Below are 20,028 nucleotides of genomic sequence, written 5' to 3' on the forward strand. Positions count from 1 at the left end.
CGCACGCGCGGGCTGAGGGAGGCGGGGCGGCGGGAGCGGGCGGCCCTTTCCCTCAGGGATGCGGCCCCTTTTCCTCAGGGACGCCTACCGAATGTGGGGCTGTTCTCGGGAGTTCCGTTCCAAAGAGGCCCCGCTCTCCATCTCTCAGCCCGGGCTGACAGCAGTACCTGCAGTACTGAGCAGCTGAGCCCTGCAGAGCCGGTCGCACCCGGAGCGTTCCCCCTCACTCGCACTCCCCGTGTTCCCCAGCACCGCCCTGCCCTGTGCCCGTTCCTCGGGACCGTCTCCACACTGTTTGCTCCCAAATCCGCAAAACCATTTCAAAAAAATCATTGCCTTCTCCACATCAAGTCAGTTAGGCCTAATAACACTCACAGTTGGACTAACCCTGCCCCATCCAGCTTTCCTCCACATCTCAATCCATGAATTCTTTATTATTACTCTGCTCAGGGTCCATTATCCACAGCCTCAACGGAGAGAAAAATACTCAAACAATAGGAGGCCTGCAAAAAATACTTGCAACAACCACTTCATGCCTAACCATCAGCAATCCAGCCCTCATAGGAACCCCATTCCTTACAGGATTCTACTCAAAAGACCTCATCATCGAGAGTCTAAAATGTGGAATAATAAAATTTTCTTAGGAAAGGATGGTCTTTGATGCTTGATCGTTGTATACTTTCAAGCCTAATCAACAAGGAGGGAGATTTAATCTGTGGAACAGAGAGCAGCCAGGAAGTCTAAGTGATGTCCAGGTATTAGTTAGAAAGACAAATTAATTGTCAGTAGAATTGCCTTGTTAAGGTTTAGGGCTGGACGTGTTTCAATGATCTCAGACTTGGGGGAGGTTAACAAGGCTTGGGAAGAAGGACGTACCACTGATTTGGGCACACAAAGAATGCAGCATTTACAGGCCACAAGGACATTTGGCAGAATCCCCAACATAAGGAAGAAACTAATAAAGACAACTCAGTGATTGTGCTGGATCAGCTCCAGCTGGGAAAGGGTGATTCCAGCAGGGGCTGGTCATGACCACCAACCCAAGAAACCCCCTGACTCAAAAGAAGAGGGAGACTGAGAGCATGGGACTAACGAGCATGAGAAGCAAGAGAATCATTAACCAATAGGAGATAGAATACTAATTAATAAGAGAACTGTGCAACTTGTAGCCAATGGACATTAATGCCTTTGTTTGCTGAAATGTATAAACAGTAGAAAGTTTTGATAGTTGCTGTGCTTGATTTGTGGAATCCAGGCTTGAGCAACTCTGAAATAAATAATCAATGTCTCTCTTGAGTGTGTAATTATTGGCTTGTTGCACACTGAGTAACAAATCCAATTTTTCTGGCCAACACTGCCATTACCGCAATTTATGTTTCAAACAGGCATTTCTCTGCATATCTCAACCCACTTTCTGGAATGGGGTCTTGAGGCATTTTCGAGCGAATTGAGACGGAAGCCCAAAAAGCAGACAGTGTTCAGGACAATCCAGTTAGGTATATTTTCCAGAGATATTGCACATTATTGCAGTTATTCTTGCTTAGTATTGAGAAAAGAACATCTGAAATCTCTTGTGTCTATGTACTTCTGTTATGAAGACCTTTCCATATAGGATCAGTATTAGTTGTAGAATGACAGTGTACAAAAAAAGAGAAAACTCCCACATCTTTAAAAATTTCAACAAAGGTTTCTGGCACTAAGTTTCAGCAATGAAAGAGAGGTCCTAAAATCTGTGCATCGTTTCAGCTGATTTGTCAGCCCATACAAGAGTGTTATCCTTTTAATCTGCCTCTCTTCAGTAAACTAATTTGCTCTATATCTGCTGCAGAGATGTATACAGCAGAGCAGTTATCACTGAGTGGTTTATATCGTGCAGGTGATGTACTACAATACATGCTTCCTCTTTTGTTTTCCCCAGCATCTCCACCAAAGTTCATTTTTCTCAGGTTTTTGTTTGCTGTGCCACAGTAAATCCTTCCTTCTGCTGACATTTCAGTGGTTGTTGCAGTATTACGGGGACATCCTGTTTACTAAAGTCAAAAGCAGTCTTGTTCTGTTCTTGCTCTCTGCTACACTGTTTCACCTGGACAAACCATACATTACAAGAATTAATGTTTCAGGCTGAGTTCCAAAATGTAGTTCCTGTTTCTGGCATAAGGCAGCAAGTGTGTATAGTTTTAAAAGTCAAAGACGAGTAATAAAAAAATGGGGTGTGAAGGCTGGGAAACTTCTAGGGAACCAGGTACCACCTTCGTCTTTTTTTGCCCCACTTTCCCGAGAATGTTCCAAATAAATTCCTTCTGTTCACTTGGCCATCTTGGCCTATATTTGATTCAAGCTTTTTCTCCTGCATGATTGTTAACCTTACGTATGTCCTTTTTGTCTTTTTCTTCTTAACCCCTTTCTTTACTTAGATACCCTTTCCCCCCCCCTTATGCCAGGAAGAGATTCCCAGCTGAATTTTTTTCCCTTAGAAATCTCACTACTCTCACTCCGTAGCTGTGGGAGAAGGATTACCACTTTCAGCTCCTGAAGTCACATTGATGCATGAGAATATCAATATACAGCCATCGCATTTTTGTGTTTGCAAAGCAAATCTTGAGAATATAAAATTTGAAATTTCTCTGGTCAATTAACAACTACAGGCAGTCTCTTTTTAAATAAAATACTAAAAAATAGAAAAAAAATCTGGAATCTGGAATTCTTTTAGTGTTCAGTGTTGGCAGTACACTGTTCTGCTTATATTCACCATGTGAAGCATTTTTGTGCAGTTCCTGGATTCATTATAAAGTATTTTAACACACACATGAAGAACAGATGTCAGCTTAGTGTAACTCCCATTTGGGAACTGCCAGCATCCGTAATGCAATGTAAGAAGAGAGATGAGCTGCCTGGGTAAACAAGATACTCTTTCAAGAACCTGAGGTGTAGGCAAGCTCTGGAGTGATGAATGTTTTAACATTTAATCTGCTCCTACCTCCTGTTCATCAGAGGCTCTAGAGTGTGCAGCCTGTACCCAAACTGATTGTAATTCTGCCCTATTTTTGTTAATAGGCACTGATACATCAGACACACTTGAATGCATTAAGGAAGGCACATGACACCTTGTTCAAATGCATGTCACCATTATTAATGATGAGCAAATGTAATTGCCAGATTACTTCAGCAAATACACTTACAGTGCCATTGAGCCATTCACCTTGGAACCAAATAACTCTCATTTCATTCTACATCTCCTAAAATGCAGCTCTGCCCCTCCACAGTGATGCAATAATACATAGCAAAAGCATTCTGCTCAAGTGACATCTCCTTGTGGAAAAACTTCCCAATGACTCCAGACCTGTATTATAATAGAGACAACTTGCCTTAAAGATTCAAAAATCCAGTTTCCTCAAACCTGCAAAGCTTAACATGTCTAGTTTCAATTCAGCATTCCAATCTTACTTTTCTAACCGTGATGGTTAGTTCTTATATAGCAATTTTAATAAATGGACCTCAAATTAAATCATAAAGGAAATTATTCCACATATAGAGATGGGGAAACAAATTTGTTGTCAGTTCTGTTTCACAACTGGTGACAGGTTCAGAAGAACCCCTGTATTTGTCCTGGGCTGCTGCTCTGTTCACTCATCACTACTGTCAAAGGGGAGTAAAACCATAAGTATGAGGACTGGGGAAGACAGATTTATTCTTTTAGGTAGCTTGAAACATTTCACTGTAGTGAATGGAATTATGTCTTCCTGTCATTCACTGCTTAGCAGACACTTCTGAGAGGGAGTCAAAAGCCCATTTGTGGAAATCACGAGTATTTCACATTTAGCTCAGAGTTGAAGAAATCCACCCTTTAAGCACCCATCACTTGGTGGTTCTGACTTCCATAAGTTCATGAGTGTGATATAATTATCCTTGATTCAATCCAGTAAAATTGAGAACAGAATTTCATGACTGCATCTTTGAAGTGATAAATTGTGATTTGAGGACAGAATCAGTGAAAATCCATTCTTAGAGTCAGCCACTGTCCAGAGGTATCAGGGTTACAGAATAATGTGATATTTGCATAAGCAGCAGTGTTTACTTATCTTTAAGGAAATCTTAGTATTTTCCTAAAAAAGAAAGAAGGCTGATTGGATTGGGAGCACATTAAACTGTCACATACACACTGGCTATCATTTCTCGATAAAATTTTATTCAGGCTGTCTTTTCTTTCCTCTCAAATATTATCATTTCCCCTTCTCTCTTTTCCTACCATTTACAACTCCATTTTGTGGAGCTGTTTCCTGCCATATCTTCAGGATGTTTCCACTTGTCTCAGAGCTCTTCGTGTGCCATGTTTTATAGTCCAAATATGCAGACATCTGTGTGGGTTTGAATGTGAGAAGATGAAAGCTGAAGTGGTGAATGGTGTCAAGTGCAGGGAGACACTGGGCACTGCAATGGCTGACCTGGCCCCAGTTTTCAAGTTTCTCTTGAAAACAGTTGCACAGTATTCTCTATCTTACATGTGGGTTTCCCCAGTTTATTGCCTGCTCTTTTAACATACAAATTTTCTCTTCCATTTCTTTTCACTGGTACTTTTTGTACTTTTCCCCATGGTCTAGAGCAGATTATCTGACTGTTTCATTTGACTGACTGTCTCCAGTTGGCTGTCCTGGCTACAAACACATCACAGAGCCACACTCGAGTGAGAACCAAAGGAGCACAGCTCCCTGCAGCTCGTTTGCCCTACTAAGAGCAGAGTATTTTCACAGAATATGCTGGGCTGGAAGGGACACACAAGGATCATCCAGTCCAACCCCTGGCCCTGCACAGGAACATCCCCAAGAGTCACCCCCTGTGCCCCAGAGGATCATCCAAACCCTCCTGGAGCTCTGGCAGCCTTGGGGCTGTGCCCACTGCCCTGGGGAGCCTGGGCAGTGCCCAACCAGCCTCTGGGGGAAGAACATTTGCCTGAGATCCAACCTGAGCCTGCCCTGACACAGCTCCAGCCATTCCCTGGCTGCTGTCCCTGGTCCCCCCAGAGCAGAGCTCAGTCCCTGCCCCTCCTCTGCCCCTGCCCAGGCATTGGAACTGCAGGGAGGTCTCCCCTCAGTCTCCTCTGCTCCAGCTGAACACCCCAAGTGCCCTCAGTGTCCTCACACGGCTTCAAATCAAGGCCCTTCCCCATCTCCGTGTCCCTCCTTTGGACACTCGCCAATGGCTCAATCCCTTCCCTCCATTGTGTCCCCCCAAACTGCCCCAATGTTGAGGTGAGGCCGCCCCAGGGCAGAGCAGAGCGGAACAATCCCCTCCCTGACAGGCTGGTGATGTTTTTAACCCCGTGGCCATGCTGGTCCCAGTGTTTGTTCCCCACAAGACCTGTGTGCACAGACTGTTTGACCACAGCTGTACCTGTGCTGTCCATGCCAGGTGTGTGTGTGGGACCCGAGCACATCACACAGTTTAACAGAAATAAATTGAGAAGTTGAGCTGAGTAAGTCATCATAGAACTCTCATGTGGAGACCTTTAGAGCAGTTTACATCCCTCACTGAGTGATTTAGCTTGCATCAGCTGCTCTCCAAGGTTTTATAGCTGACTCTTATGGAAACCTCCTGAAGAATGAAATTAATTCTTACAAGGCAGTACCACAACATAACAGTTGTATAAAATACTCTTATTGATTTTTTCCTTCCATACTCTTGATTGCATAATAGAAGAATCCCTATTTTTGTGTGCTGTTGTCTTTGTGAAGATCAATATGTTTATAAAATGTAGCCTTGATAGGGAGCATTTGCTTGGATCCAACAAAATTCCTGCCAAGGAGCCATTTCCCTTGCCACAGAGATGTCTTAAGTCATTTTACAGCTACAGACTGGGTCTCTCACTGTAGCCTCTTCATGGGTTTAGCAGGGTACAGGTACTGGATCATTCCAGATAACTGAGGCTTCACAGATCAACTCCTTTCTCTGGAGTCTGCTGTGTTCTGCTCCCTAATATAACCACACTTTCCTTTTTGTCTATTTAAAAAGTTTCTTCAGAGTTACAAAGAAAAATAAAATCAGATTGCCAATTCATCCTTAGTTTATGCGATTTTTAGCTTGTTTAAAAGTAGCACAAGGAATTTTTCCTGAGATGAGAATATTCTCCATCCCATCTAATCACTGATTCTTAAGTTTTAATTACAAATCAGGTGAAAACACCATTCCTTTTTTGTGGCTGGAGGGACTGTTTCAGAAAAGAGAGGCAGAGCACAGAGGTGAGCAGGGCAGGTCCCACTGCCACCTGCACGTGTTCCTGTGCCTGGTGCTCAGAGCACATTATGGCTTTGGAGTAGAGTGGGAAAACACTGCTGCTTTTTCCTGAATGTGATCTGCATGTGTCCTAGGACAGCATGTCACCTGCACAGTTTCCTCTCTAAGTCCTGAGACTTCAGTTTTATATTTTCCTTCTGTGCTGCCTTAGCAAATAGAGGGAGCAGGACAGGAACGGGACAGGAGCAGGAGGAGGACAGGAGCAGGAACAGGAGGAGAAAGGCTCCCCCTGTCCTGCAGGAATTGCTTTGGCTGCTCTGTATCTTTAAGGGGCTGACCCTATCCCACGGTGAGCCATTATAAAGGCAGGTGAGCAGCAGTGCCCTGCTCGAGGAGCTGGAGCACGGCAGGGTGCAGCTCCCCAAAATGACTGGCCAGCACAGTTGGGGATATGGGCAGGATGACGGTAGGTTATGGCATTTCCGTGCTGCATCTCTCTGTCTCCCCCCACTCGTTTTCTTTCTAGAGCTGTTGCCTGAGCCCTGCAGAGCTGCCTGCATTTCAAGGTCTGCAAGCATCAAGTATATACAGCAGGTAATTAATTACTTTATTGATAATCAATAGCACCCAGAAAGTGGCACCAAAAGATGCACAGGCTTATGCCTGCTGCCTTTCACTGTTGCAATCAGCATTCCTGAACTGAGGGAAGCAGGACTGAGTGGGGGTTTTTTTCAGGCTGCTGAGATGGGTCCCTTTCCAAAAAGCTGTTATGAAAAAGATTAACTGTGTCTGTCTCTCCACAAGCAATTCTTGTAGGTAATGAAGATTTAGTAGAGCAGTAATGGATCTCCTGATTCTGTGCAGCTGTTGAAACGTGATCTCTAGGCTTCCATAGAAGTGAATAAACTAAGTTATATGTTAAATATGTCTAGAACATCACTAAATTGTACAGATCAGTATCAGAGATCTCTTACAGAACAACTTATGCTTTCTGATTTGACAGTTTTTAATTTAGCTGTCCTCCCTTGCTTCCCACCCCCAAGGATGTGTCAGAGGGAAATGTGAAGCTGCTGAAAGATTCCCACAGTAGTGTTTTGCAGTGCCTGCTCCTTCACAGAGGAGAGTTGGATGAGTGGCTGGTGCTGTCCAATAAAACAGGCTTTTGCATGACTTTCAGGAGCCTCTCTCTCTTTTGGCAGCAATTGTTTTAGCTGCTGAGTGTCCAACAAGAGTCTTCTGCATAACCTTCAGGGGCCGGTCTCTTAACAGCAACTCCTTTAGTTTCTATGAGCCCAAAAGCAAGGTTGAATACTAAGTGAAGCTGGTTAGTGCTGGTAGATGCTATGTTTGAGCAGGTAGGAGTAGCAATAAAGCCATATATGCTCTTATGAAGCTTGAGAGCTAAATGATATTGCCTTACCTTGCCTAACAGCATTTAATTCCTAAACCTGTTTTACAGGCAGGCTGAGAAAAGATGTTATTTTCTAAGCTTGGCTTTGCAGAAAATGTCAAAGCCAAATAAGAGTATAATAGATCACTGTTTTGTTATGTAAACTCAAGGAGGCTGAATACCTGTGCTTGATTAAAAAAGCTTCCCCTTGTGAAAGTATGTGAGAATGCTACAATTAAAAATGTGCTTCTTGAGAATCTGGAAGCAAAATTGTTACTGTTAATACTTCATGAACAGAAGCAGTAGAAGAATTTACTTGCTGCTTGCACTACCATACCAAAGTAAAAAAAAGGCAGAAGAAAAAGTAATTCTTTGATATGGATAAGCTTTTGTTATCTCAAAGGGCATAAGAATGTTCCAGCTCTGGCAGCAGAGTTGTGTTATTAAATTGGTCTTTCTCCCCACTCTGTTGAGGTCAGGACGTCCAAAAATGTTAATTAACATGGTGTACCCTTCACTCAGGGTAGGGAGATACCATAATGGGCATGAGTGAAGAATAGAGCTGCCTCAAAGATTTACTGCAGTCATAAAAGGATTTTAAAAATAACTGCACAGTCAGTAGCTTAAGAGGTTGAGTCATCTGCATCTCATTTGAATTGCTGGAGCTTTTACACTCTCTTCCCCAGGAAGAATTAAATGCTGTCTCCTTGGGGGAGTGTGTGTGTGTGCAAGAGTGTTTACACCTGCACCCACCTTGGAAGCCCTTCAGACACCTCAGCAATGTAACTGCAAAGTCTGCAGAAAATGAGTGGCACAAGTAGCTGAAGGTACAGCAGTCTGTTGATGTGCCATGATTTCCTCAGGGTGTTTTGTGTGAGATGTTTGAATCCCCATCTTGTTGCAGCCTGTTTGTGCTAATAAAAACACGCCAGCTTAGAACTGAAATGGATTTCTCAGATACCAAACATTCAAGTCACCCTTGCTGAGCAAGCTTTATTTCAAGCCTTGTGAAAACCCATAATGATTTTGTGTTTAGTAGGAAGGAAATAATGATGCTTTCCTTTCTTTCCTTTTGAAGGACCTTCAGAGTGGCACAAATCCTACCCTATTGCCCAGGGGAGCCGCCAGTCCCCCATTGATATTGTTTCTGCACGAGCAGTTTATGACCCAAATCTGAAGCCACTGATCATCTCCTATGAGTCGTGCACATCCCTCAGCATCTCCAACACTGGCCATTCAGTTATGGTGGAGTTTGAAGATACTGATGACAAGGCAGGTGAGATAACACAGCCAACTTACTTAGAACACCATTTGTGATTTGGGGAAACAATTATGTATGTCCTGTGCAGTGTAACTTCTGTTTTGGTTTAGAGCAAGACAGATGATCAGAGCCCTTCATATTCTGTCTTCTCAAGCCTCATGTTTGTTGTCTTCACTTTGAGCATCTCTAGCTGTGCAATATTGCAGAGCAGAATAGTGTTTCTGCATTAGGAAAACCTCTTGCATCAGGAAAACCAGAAATTTGTTTGCAGTGCTTTTCTTTTAAATGAGATTTGGAGTTTGCAGGACAGGAAATCTTTGCATCTCTCCACCATCTCTCCTAGACCACCTCCAGCATGCAGAGTAGGTGTGTAAGCTCCTCAGTGCCCTGTTCCATGATCATCCAAAGACACTAACTCACATGCCAGCTCTGGCTCACTGCCCAGTTTCCATCCCCAGGGAAGAGAAGAGGATTAGCAGAAATGGGTCATACAAGCATAGTCATCATAATCACAGCCACTGCACCAAGTTGGGTCTAGACAGTCACTGTCACCTTGCACTGTTTTCTTTCCTCCCTGCCTCAGAGCAGCTCAGTTTCTTCAGAACTTATAAAACCTTCCACTAATTCTGGGTTTGTAGCAGCTTGTGGATGTTGGACTGTCTGCAGCTGGACATTATCCTTGTCTCAGCTCTTGGCAGGGAATGTAAAAGCTTTAAGTGTTTGATTATTTCCCCTGTTAATTCTACTTTCATGGAAGACCTTGCTTTTACATCTGGAGGTAGGGGAAGAGCATTCAAATGGAGATGATAAAGTAGCTGATAAATGGGAAGAGTGAATTTAAAAAACCCACTCTGAACAGCTTTTAAATGTATCATCCAACTTCATGTCCTTCTGTGTGTTTTGTTTGATACTGCCTAAACTGGATATCTGGATATTCAAAGCAAGTTACTCTTTCTGTGAAGTGGCTTGTCTGTGCTGGTAACCCTTTGAAATAAGGCCTAGGGGTTGAAATTCAAGCCATTTTGTTCTAAAATTTCTCTTCTGGAATGAATTTAAGAAACTGCCCCATGGAAGAGTCAGGTTTTTAAGCATCTTAATTGAGTGGGAAAAGACTCGATGTGCATTTTCCACTTGTACTGCACACATCCATTCAGCCTGTCACCCTACAAAGGCAATTTTTAAAATATCTCTGGAAGGATTATCTCAGCTTGCTGACTACTTTCATGCAATTTTCAGCTGAACTCTGTCTCTGTAACAGCAAACTTTATTCAGCTTTAGAGACTGAACATCATCTATTGCTCTGCATGTAGAGATACAGACTCAGAGAACATGCAGGAATGAGACCTCTGCCCTTCCCACACAAAGTACTGGTTTCAGTAATACTTTTCCAAGGAAGATGATTGCTAGGAGTGGAAAATTTGTTTCAAACAGGTTTTAGTTGTATTGAAATAGATCCAGTGACTCAGCTCTGCATAATTGGCACAACAGAATTTTGAGAGTAACCCATCATAGTTAATTTCTTAAAATATTTGGGACAGGTGATGCATTCCTTTGCTAAGTTCAGAAAAACATACTGGGAGATATTTATATTCTTCATTAGTACTAAAACCTTTGCTTTGGCGAGGCCAGTTTCCTGCACAAAGGCCAGCTGGAACCATGCACATGTGGCAGCACTGGGCAAGCCCCTGCTTTAAATTTTTAAATAAAATGCTACACTGAGGATGCTTTACAGATACTAAACATAATTTTAATTTTCTTAATGTAAGACTTTTTGGTTGGGTTTTCATGTCTGTTGGGCAAAATGCATTAGATTTGGTGCCATATAAAGTTACAGGAGGGATTACTGATGCTGTTGATCAAGTATCTTCTATAGGTGGCACCTTAAACATTGGCCTGTTCATACATCATTTAGAAATAACACTTAAGTTTCTCTGTAGCATTTCCTTACCTTTATAAGGTGACTTGAGATTGAGTGGTGTCGTGTGAAGTACGAGCTATTACATTACCTCTTTTATGGGATCAGGTATTTAAAGGAAAGGGAATATAGATAACCTCCACTGGTAGTAAAGATACTGTAAAAAGGAAATACTTAGCTGAATTGTCTGCCTGGTGTTCAGGGTATAAGGTTTCCTTGGGGCCTTCTCTTCTCCAGGCTGAACAATCCCAGCTCTCCCAGCCTTTCCTCCCAGCAGAGCTGCTCCATCCCTCTGATCCTCTTGGTGCCTCCTCTGGACTCTCTCCAGCAGCTCCATGTCCTTACTGTGCTGTTCCCAGGGCTGGAGCAGCTCTGCAGGGGGGTCTCCCCTGAGGGGCAGAGGGGCAGAATCCCTCCCTGCCCTGCTGCCCACGCTGGGGGATCAGCCCAGGGCACGGGGGGGTCTGGGCTGGTTCATGTCCAGCCTCTCCCCCACCAACCCCCCAGGTCCTTCTCCCAGGGCTGCTCTTAGCCTCTTCCACTGGTTATGCCTTTCCTGTTAAACACAATAAAAACCATAACAATGGTTACCACACCTTCCTATGTCAAATATACTCTTCCAAGAAGGCCACAAAATTCTGGATAGGTAGCCATTCAATGTTTTTGACTTACATTTCTACATGAATTTAGGTGTTTTCCATTAATAAATCCACCCCTCCTTGTGGTTGATACATCTTTTTCATGCTGGCAGAGGCTGCTGGCCTTTTTCCATTATTGTGCCAACTAGTTTTTACTAGCAGGGAGCTAAAAAGCTTTTTTCTTTCTTTTTCTTGTTTTTTCCTGCCTAGCAATCAGTGGTGGGCCCTTCCAGAACCTCTTTCGGCTGAAGCAGTTCCACTTTCACTGGGGGAGAACACACAGCCAGGGCTCAGAGCACACAATTGATGGCAAACCTTTTCCCTGTGAGGTAACCAGGGGTTTGTACTGGGGTTATTTCATGCAAATGCTGTTGACAAATGACTGTGTGTGCAGTGGGGCCAGGATTAGGATTCTCATTGCTTACTCCCTGTGGTTAGGGCAGCCCAGACTCTGAGTTGGTGTTATCCATAGATTAGAAATGGCTTCATATGGGGGCTCTTGAGAAAGTTCTGCAAAGCCAGGACAAGGCATGAGGCTCTCCCAGCACAATCCAACCAAAACACCCTGGGAATGCGGCATCCTGGAGTCTACCAGTGAGTACTGGAGCACAGTGCTTTGTAGGATGAAGGCCTGTGCCAGGGAAGTCAGGTCACAGGTTAATGCCTGATTTGTTTCAAATTAAAGATGTGCGGTAGTTGACTCAGGCTGGATGTCAAAGCTGCTCCATCCCTGCCCTCCTCAGCTGGATGGGGAGAGAAAACATATAGTGAAACATTTGTGAGTCGGGATAAGGATAAGGACAGGGAGAGATCAGTCACCAGGTACTGACACAGCAAAGCAGGCTTAGCTGGGGGAAATCAGAGTAGGATAATGAGAAATAAAAACTAAATCTTAAAACCTTCTCCTCACCCTTCTTCCTGGGCTCTCCTTTACTCCCAACTTTCTCTACCTCCTCCCCTGAGCAGTGCAGAGGGATGTGGACTGGGGGCTGTGGGCAGTTCATCCCATCTTGTCTCTGCTGCTGCTTCCCCCTCAGTGGGAGGACTCCTCACACTCTTCCCCTGCTCCAGTGTGGGGTCCCTCCCACGGGAGACAGTCCTCCACAAAATTCTCCAACAGGAGTCCCTCCCATGGGGTCAGTCCTTCAGGAACTGCTCCAGCCTGGGTCTCTTCCATGGGGTCATGGGTCCCCTTCATGGGAGGGTGGTTTTTTGGCTGGGGTGATTGACACACACAAAAGAAGTGGCCAGCAGCCTTGCGTTCCAGGCTGATGGCCCTCAGAAGACTCTGGGGGGAAGGTAAGATTTTTTTTCCCTCTCCTCAGAAAACGGCATCCTCCCTTCACTTTTGCCCTGGCTCAGGGAGGATGTGTTGTGTAGAGGGGTTCCGTGGTTCATTTGGTTTTTGGGCGGGTCATCTGGCTGCTTCTGGCCTAGGTTCACCTCCATTCTCCTGTGCCCCGTTCTGCCCCCAGCCCGGCCCAGCTGGGATTTCACTGGGGAGGCTTGGCCGACCTGCGGAGGAACCTTTGGGGGAGGAGGCCGCCCCTTCCCTCCTCCGTGTTTGGCAGCGGCTTGTGCCCATCCATGAGGGGGATGGGGGGAGAGAATCCCGGCCGGAACCAGCTGCAGACAGCGTGAGTCCATAGGAAGAGCCCCTTTTCCCCTTTTCCCCCTTCCCCTGGGGGGAAATCTCCATTTTGGTGCCTCCCTCACAGCGGGGCCCAACAGCGCCCCCTGCTGGCCGTGGCTAGAATTGCGCCAAAGGACAGAAAGTCCCGAACTGGTTTTTTGGTGGGAACTCTGGGTACAGGATTGTTGTTTAGCTGCTTTTGCATGTTGTTGTTCTGCCAATACACATATATCCATTAATAAAGGGCTGTTATCTTTCCTTTCTCCACACTTCCTCAGTTGGAGCTTCTTAATTTCGGATTTACAAGTGCTTAGAGGGAGGAGCTTGGTCTTCCTCATAACTCATCCTCCTTAGCAAAACACTTCAGTCTCGTTATACTGAGCCAGAACTGCTCCAGTGTGGGTTCCTCCCATGGGGTCATGAGCTGGGGGAGCTTCTGGCAATTTCTCACCCGAACCACCCCTGTACCTCCCCCACTACCAAAACCTGGCCATGCCACCCCACTATGGGCCGATATCTAGAAAATTTGTTTAGTGTCTGTCCACACTTAGGGACCAGTCCAAAAGATTGAACTTGTTCATGTTTCCAACGATGCCTTTTGCACAAAACTGTTCTGTTGTGAACAGCTGTTGGTGCTGTTAACATGAGAGAAACCATGTTCACAGCTTCTATCACTAATCATTTTTATTTGTTATTTTTCTTTAAAGCTCCACTTAGTTCATTGGAATGGTAGAAAATATGCAACATTTGGAGAAGCAGCAGCAGCTCCAGATGGCCTGGCAGTAGTTGGTGTTTTCTTGGAGGTAAGAATGGCAAAAATAGCATATTTACATGATGAAAAGCATTATGCTGTCAAGTGTTTGAGGACCACGCCACATATTTAAGAGGTGCTTAAGGAAAACAGATGACTTATTGGAAGCAGTAGCTCATTGCAAATTGCTGTGAAACTTTAGTTGGAATGTTGAGATTCAGACAAGAAAACACCTATTCAAAGCATGGTTGAAGTCCTTGTTATTTAACCTGTCAATTCTGTTATTTTAGATTGGGAAAGAACATGCTGGTATGAACAGACTCACTGATGCTTTGTACATGGTAAAATTTAAAGTAAGTTTTCAGCTCTTTAAATTTATTTCTGGGATATCCTTTAGAAATCAAGCACATGTACCTATTTGAGACAAAAATCATATCCTCTAGAACCTCTCTGTAGTTTGTCTCCTCTTCCCCTCCAAAGTTCTTTTCTTTTGCCTAATCTCAGGTGCCTCACAAGGCTGTACTGACCCCACTGGTCATCAGAGCTTCTGCCTTTCCCCAAAAATCTAAAATCAAAAGCTCCACAACCCTTCAGGCTCAGCTTTTACCCTCAGCAAAATAATCCATTTCCATTGAGCCTGGTCTTGACCGAGTGGGAGTTGGCTGTTTGTCTTTGCTGCAGAGCTCTGTCAGGGACAATCTTACTCAGGTCCTGAGTTAGTCTGTTCCTAAAGTGTTTTGTCAGTGACTGAATATTTTTTGGATATTCTTACAGGCTGAAAAGCTTTTCTCTAGACTGTGGTAATCACTACTCTAGGCAGCACCTCCTTCTATTCCTGCATGTCTTTGGTTGATCCACCTTCCTCTAATTTTAGACTCGAAGCTTTGATTTTTTTAAAGCCAATATTTACCATAGCAGACAATGACTAGAGGATTTAAGTTTTCTACTAAAATAGATGTGAAGAATAGAAAATAGCAAGTGATGAGACAAGGAATTCTGCCTCGATCTTATCTATAGCTCACACTGAACACTGTACACAGAACACAGCTCCTCTGTTATTTTTAGACCTATTGTGAGAAGAGCTGGGTTTTTGTAGGGACAATGAGGGAAGGCCTCAAAGTCCAGTAATCCAGCAGCAGGCATCACACTTTCCATGCTGCTTCTGTCTAACAGTTGTTATAAAGCAGTCAAACTTTCACCTCATTTTTAATATTACTTCAGCATTATTTTTCTCTTTCAAAAAAAGTTATTTAACCTGCACTTAAAAGTACAAAAATAAATTTCCAGTCAATTTTTTTTTCTAGGGAACAAAAGCTCAGTTTGGAAGCTTCAACCCTAAATGTCTCCTGCCCTTGAGCCTTGATTATTGGACATACCTTGGCTCTCTGACAACCCCACCCCTTAATGAGAGTGTAACATGGATAGTGCTGAAAGAACCCATCAGAATTTCTGAGAAACAGGTAAACTGTTGATATTCTCTCTGTTCTTGTAGGATTCAGTGCTGGATGAGCAGGCAGTGACTGTTTTGATTTGAAATGGGGCTGAGCTAAAATACTGAATATTCAGCCTGTTCAATAATCAAGCTTCTGTTATTTTGTGTTAATATTCTCTATTGACTGATTAAAATACAATGAATACTTTCCTTTGGTCCCTTTTAAAACCCATTATCATTGATTGCCCCCTTAAGCAGTCGATTATTTGAATTTCCAGCTGGAGAAGTTCCGGATGCTCCTTTTCACCAGCGAGGAGGACCAGAGGATCCAAATGGCAAATAACTTTCGCCCCCCTCAGCCTCTAAAGGGGAGAGTTGTTCGAGCTTCCTTCAAGGCCTGAGCAAAACTCATAATGGCCCTGGGATATCCAAGAGCTTCCACATCTGAGATACCACAAACAGAAACTCTGGTCCTCAGACCACTCGTGGAACACACAAGATAAGCACTTCCATGAACACTCTGCTTGAAGGGGGACAATCTGCTGGTTTTCTGTTTTATTTGAAGTGCTCATTCTTCTGAGAAATGGGATCTTTGTAACAAGCACTATTTAATATAAGGGATAGCTGAGTAAACTAGACTGTTGTCCAAGACCTGAAACTCTAAAAAAAACATTAAAATGCAATTAAAATCCAACTTGATATAAAATGGGAAATTATGTAGTGATCTACTAGTACAATAATGGTCTCATTCAATACAGGAGGAAACAGTAATGAAGAATTTTGGGTAAATTGGACTTAAATTTCCCTTACCAATCTGTTGTAAGCATTTGCTGAGCTCTGATTTAAACATTGCTTGCACTGTGTTCTTGCTGTCTGCTGACAGAGTGCACAAGTAGCACTAGAGAAAAGTTCTTTGCTCGCCTCGGGTAGGCACTGGTATGAAAACTAGATATATATTTTAAATTTACTGCTCTAAGATCCTATTTTATAATTCAAAGTACCAATGTAAATGCTGTGCTTAAAAGCAGACCATTTGATTGCAGTGTTGTTTAGCCCACAGGTCATACAGGACTGTGCTGCCCTGGTCAGTCTGGGTGAAGAGCACATCTTGAGCAGTCCAGATGTGTGCTTTGTGGTCCTAAACTGCTCAAAGTCTACCTCAGTTCAGTGCTATGCTCTGCAATATGACCTCCTTTGTTGTCTGCCCTACAGATAATGGGTATTTTGTTTACTTTAGGGACCCAGTGGGTAGATCTGGACTGCACTGAGTGTGCATTGCTGCACAAATCCCTTCCCTCTGGCTGGCAGGGATCTCCCTGCACACCCTCCTGAGTCCTTTTACCTCTTCAAAAGCAAGTTGCTTTAGAAAAGCCATGTGTTGGTATTACTGCTCGTGCAGCTTAGTGACAAATTCAGGCTCTGGTACTAAATACTGTGATGTGACCTGTGATTACCCACAGTCTGTTGTCAGCTGCTTTAATTCTGGGCTTCAAATGGCCTGTTTTGTGTGTACAGATCAGAGAGAAAGTGATGTTTAACACTTTCCTCCAGCTTAGGGGGAGAAATCAAAGATGTACAATGCAAAGGAAAGCTGGGGAAGAGGGAGAACAGCAGCTACTATGGGCTTGTCTCAGAGAGGGAGAAAGACACTGGATGTGGAACACGGTCCAAGGAATGAAAGACCAGAATTCTAGCCTTCAGCTCTGGTTTTCCTGCTACACTGACCTGAAACTTTGTGTTCCTCAGTTTCCTCTTACATAAAAAGAGGGTGACACTGACCTACCTCACAGGGATGTTGTGAGGGCTAATTCAGCATTGGTTGGGATGTGAGATTCTTACACACCAGATGCTCAAAGCAACAGGAAATCCTTACAAGCTGCAATGGTTTTAGCTGTTATGAATGTAACTTTGCTAGTAATGCAAACTGGTGTTGCAGAAAATCTATTTAATGTATCTTATTTCTTTAACAAATGAAATAAATGAGACTTTAAAACCAAGTGTGAATATCTTAATCCTTTATTTTCAGTAGACTCACTTTTGCCTACTTACTCTTTTTCTTGGACTTCCATGAAGAGAAATGATGTTTGATATTTTCAACTGATGCATCTGTTTTGTATCAAAGAATGTTTGATTGTTCACCTTCAGTTCCATAGAAACCTTAAGTTATAGTAGAATGGTCTAAGTACAGATAAGTCCCTCCTAAGTTTCTGGACATTTTCTTTAAATTCTAGAAACAACTATTTTTAGTCTATGTTGCAGTTCTTCCCATCTTTTTGGATTAACAGCTTCTGCTTCAGCTTAATCCTCTCACTTAAATTCTAACATATTGTATATCTTGGATGGCTTCTTGCCCACTCAGAGTTAAATTATTGTCATTAATTTTATATCCCAGTTAAAATTAAGAAAAAATAATTACATGAAGAGATATTTTAAAATGTAGAAGGTCTTTCAAAAGAACCTTACACATCTAATAGCCTGAATACATTTTATTAGGGACAAATTTCAAATACCTTCCTGCTTAAAATGTAATGAATATTAATTACCATATCAAGCTACCCCTGTACTGCTGCATTAATATTAGTGCTCATGTTCACAGAGCAGGTCACTGAGGGCTATTTGCAGTGTTTTTTCTCATTTGAGGCATGTAAGTAGGCCTCTGTTCACTCAGTCTCTCACACTTTGGACTTGTACACCAAAACTCTGTCCAGTTTTTCCCCAGCTAGAACCACTTAGTCTAATAAAATAAAGTTTATTTAACCCCCAAAAGTGTCCCTTCTGTGACCTCAAACACAGTACTTAAGCTTCTTTGAGGGTGGTTTAGTCATGAGCAACAGAAGGATAATGTTTAGCTCACAAGGCTATTGTAAAAGCTTAGCTATTGTAAAGAGCTTTAAATGCTGAACTACCCCAAGGTGTTCAGTTCCAAGGGGAAACTGAACTATACCTTCCTTCAGAAATAAATTTTATTTTACTTACAGGGGTTTTTTTTCAGTTGTTGGAATGAAGAACATGATCTAATTTTGACCACGGTGAAGGAAAATGTAAAAGGAGGCATTTTATATTCTTTGCTGTTTCTTAAGACCCTGATCATCCAATAAAAAAAGCACAAATATTTCAGTTCTGTATGGTTTTAAAGCTATAAACTCCTATTTAATGCTATTTACTGCTTTTTATTTTGAGATTGAGCAATTCTAGAACATGTGCTGTGCTTACCTTTTACCAACTGTGTTGAAGGAGAACGAGGGTTGACTGTAACTACACCAGCAAGGCTTGGCTTAGCAAGGGATGGCAGCTCATGACTGAGGGAACAGGAGCTCTCACATTTAGGACAGTGACTGAACTTACCCAGCTGTAAAAACCAGATTAAAAATGCCACCTAGTGGCTCTCTGTGTCCATTTATTGCCACAATGCTTCAAATTAATTTTGAGGCAAATTCAGTCAAAATACAACAGATGAGAGAATTTAACTTTAATGATAATAATTTTTTGAGATAGGAGTGTAATTGAAAACCTTGTGCTGGCCCTATGTATGTAGTCCTTGAAACTCCTCTGTCAGATAAAAATCAATCTTACAAAAGAAACTCGATAAACCAGTTATAATTTTTTGTTCCTTATTTCCCTTCTCTATCCTCTGCTTGGTAAACTGCACACTACCTTAATTTTAGCTTTCAAAATTTAATAGCTGTAGTTACAGTTCAATTTATGGGTTTTTTCCGCATCCTCTTGCAAGCAAAAGGATTTTTAGGCAGTTTCAGTATGATCTAGCAATTATTTATAATGATAAATTCCATTATGAGTGTTAATTAATCCAAATATAAGCATCAGGGGAAAGGTTTTGCAAGGTACCTCAACACCAGCTGGTGCATTTGGAGGAGTTCAAAGGTCAGAAAGGTAAAAAAAGGGGCATTTCAGGAAAAAACAGAGATAAGCCTGAAGAAAATAGGCTGTTATACCTCAGGTTATCTGTATCCCTCTCTGAATTCCTTATGCATGCACAAGGGACCATTTAGTAGTGGCAGGTTGCTCTACACTGGTGCAAGAGCGGGGGGCTCATGGTTTTTCTCACTTACCCTGAGGCAAGTAGAGTAGATGATGAAGCCTGACTGACTGGAACAGAACTCTTCCCAACTTGCATGGCTGTAAGGCAGAGAATGTTCATTCCTCTGATGTTCCATTCCTACTGGTACTTGCATTACATTTGAAAGTTAGTCAAATTTCAGTGCCTTCCTCCAACACAGCAATGCAAATCACCATTTCATTTCATATTAATATAGTGGAGTATTAAATCATAGAATCATAGAATCAACCAGGTTGGAAAAGACCTCTGAGATCATCCAGTCCAATCCTTGATCCAACCCCGCTGTGGTTCCCAGCCCATGGCACTGATGCCACATCCAGTCTCACCTTCAACACCTCCAGGGATGGTGAATCCACCCCTCCCTGGGCAGCCCATTCCAAAGGGAGCAATTCAGACCCTGTTCATCTGTTGGAGGAGAAGAAGGTGGAAGGAGGAGAGGGAGGAAAGAAATATATTTACTTTTTTACACATGAGCACTTCTTACCAAGCCAGAAGACTTTCCTGCTAATGAAAGCTGTCCCCAAGGAATTTGAACTTACTTTTACAGTGGTGCAGAGCCTTAATAAACACGTATTTCTGTTTAAATCAAACCAATTTGTAAGCAACATCCAGTAAAAATTATGTATGTGGAGTTCAGATCCCATTACAGCAACTAGAGAGACCTTTGCACCAGTGCAATTCCATGAACTCAAACTGGGCCAT

The 20,028-nt window shown here is 42.9% G+C and overlaps 1 protein-coding gene across 1 annotated transcript; it reads left to right on the plus strand.

Annotated features, from left to right (window-relative positions):
• The first annotated feature begins 6,605 nt into the window (after positions 1-6,605).
• CA7 (carbonic anhydrase 7) lies at positions 6,606-17,256 on the plus strand. The gene is made up of 7 exons (XM_027701973.1): positions 6,606-6,694; positions 8,697-8,894; positions 11,643-11,761; positions 13,773-13,868; positions 14,107-14,169; positions 15,121-15,276; positions 15,527-17,256. Exons 1-7 carry the CDS (start codon positions 6,655-6,657, stop codon positions 15,647-15,649), a joined length of 795 nt encoding a protein of 264 aa, XP_027557774.1. The 5' UTR covers positions 6,606-6,654; the 3' UTR covers positions 15,650-17,256.
• The last annotated feature ends 2,772 nt before the right edge of the window (positions 17,257-20,028 follow it).

Source organism: Neopelma chrysocephalum, unplaced genomic scaffold (genome assembly GCF_003984885.1).
Source record: "Neopelma chrysocephalum unplaced genomic scaffold, ASM398488v2 Primary Assembly neopelma1_176, whole genome shotgun sequence".
Taxonomy (NCBI): domain Eukaryota; kingdom Metazoa; phylum Chordata; class Aves; order Passeriformes; family Pipridae; genus Neopelma; species Neopelma chrysocephalum.

Bases quoted from the DNA above. Each gene is read 5' to 3' on its own strand.
- CA7 (XM_027701973.1), top strand. From the start codon at position 6,655: ATGACTGGCCAGCACAGTTGGGGATATGGGCAGGATGACG. The intron at 8,895-11,642 runs GTGAGATAACAC...TTTCCTGCCTAG, and splicing joins AGATACTGATGACAAGGCAG to CAATCAGTGGTGGGCCCTTC. The intron at 11,762-13,772 runs GTAACCAGGGGT...TTTTCTTTAAAG, and splicing joins GCAAACCTTTTCCCTGTGAG to CTCCACTTAGTTCATTGGAA.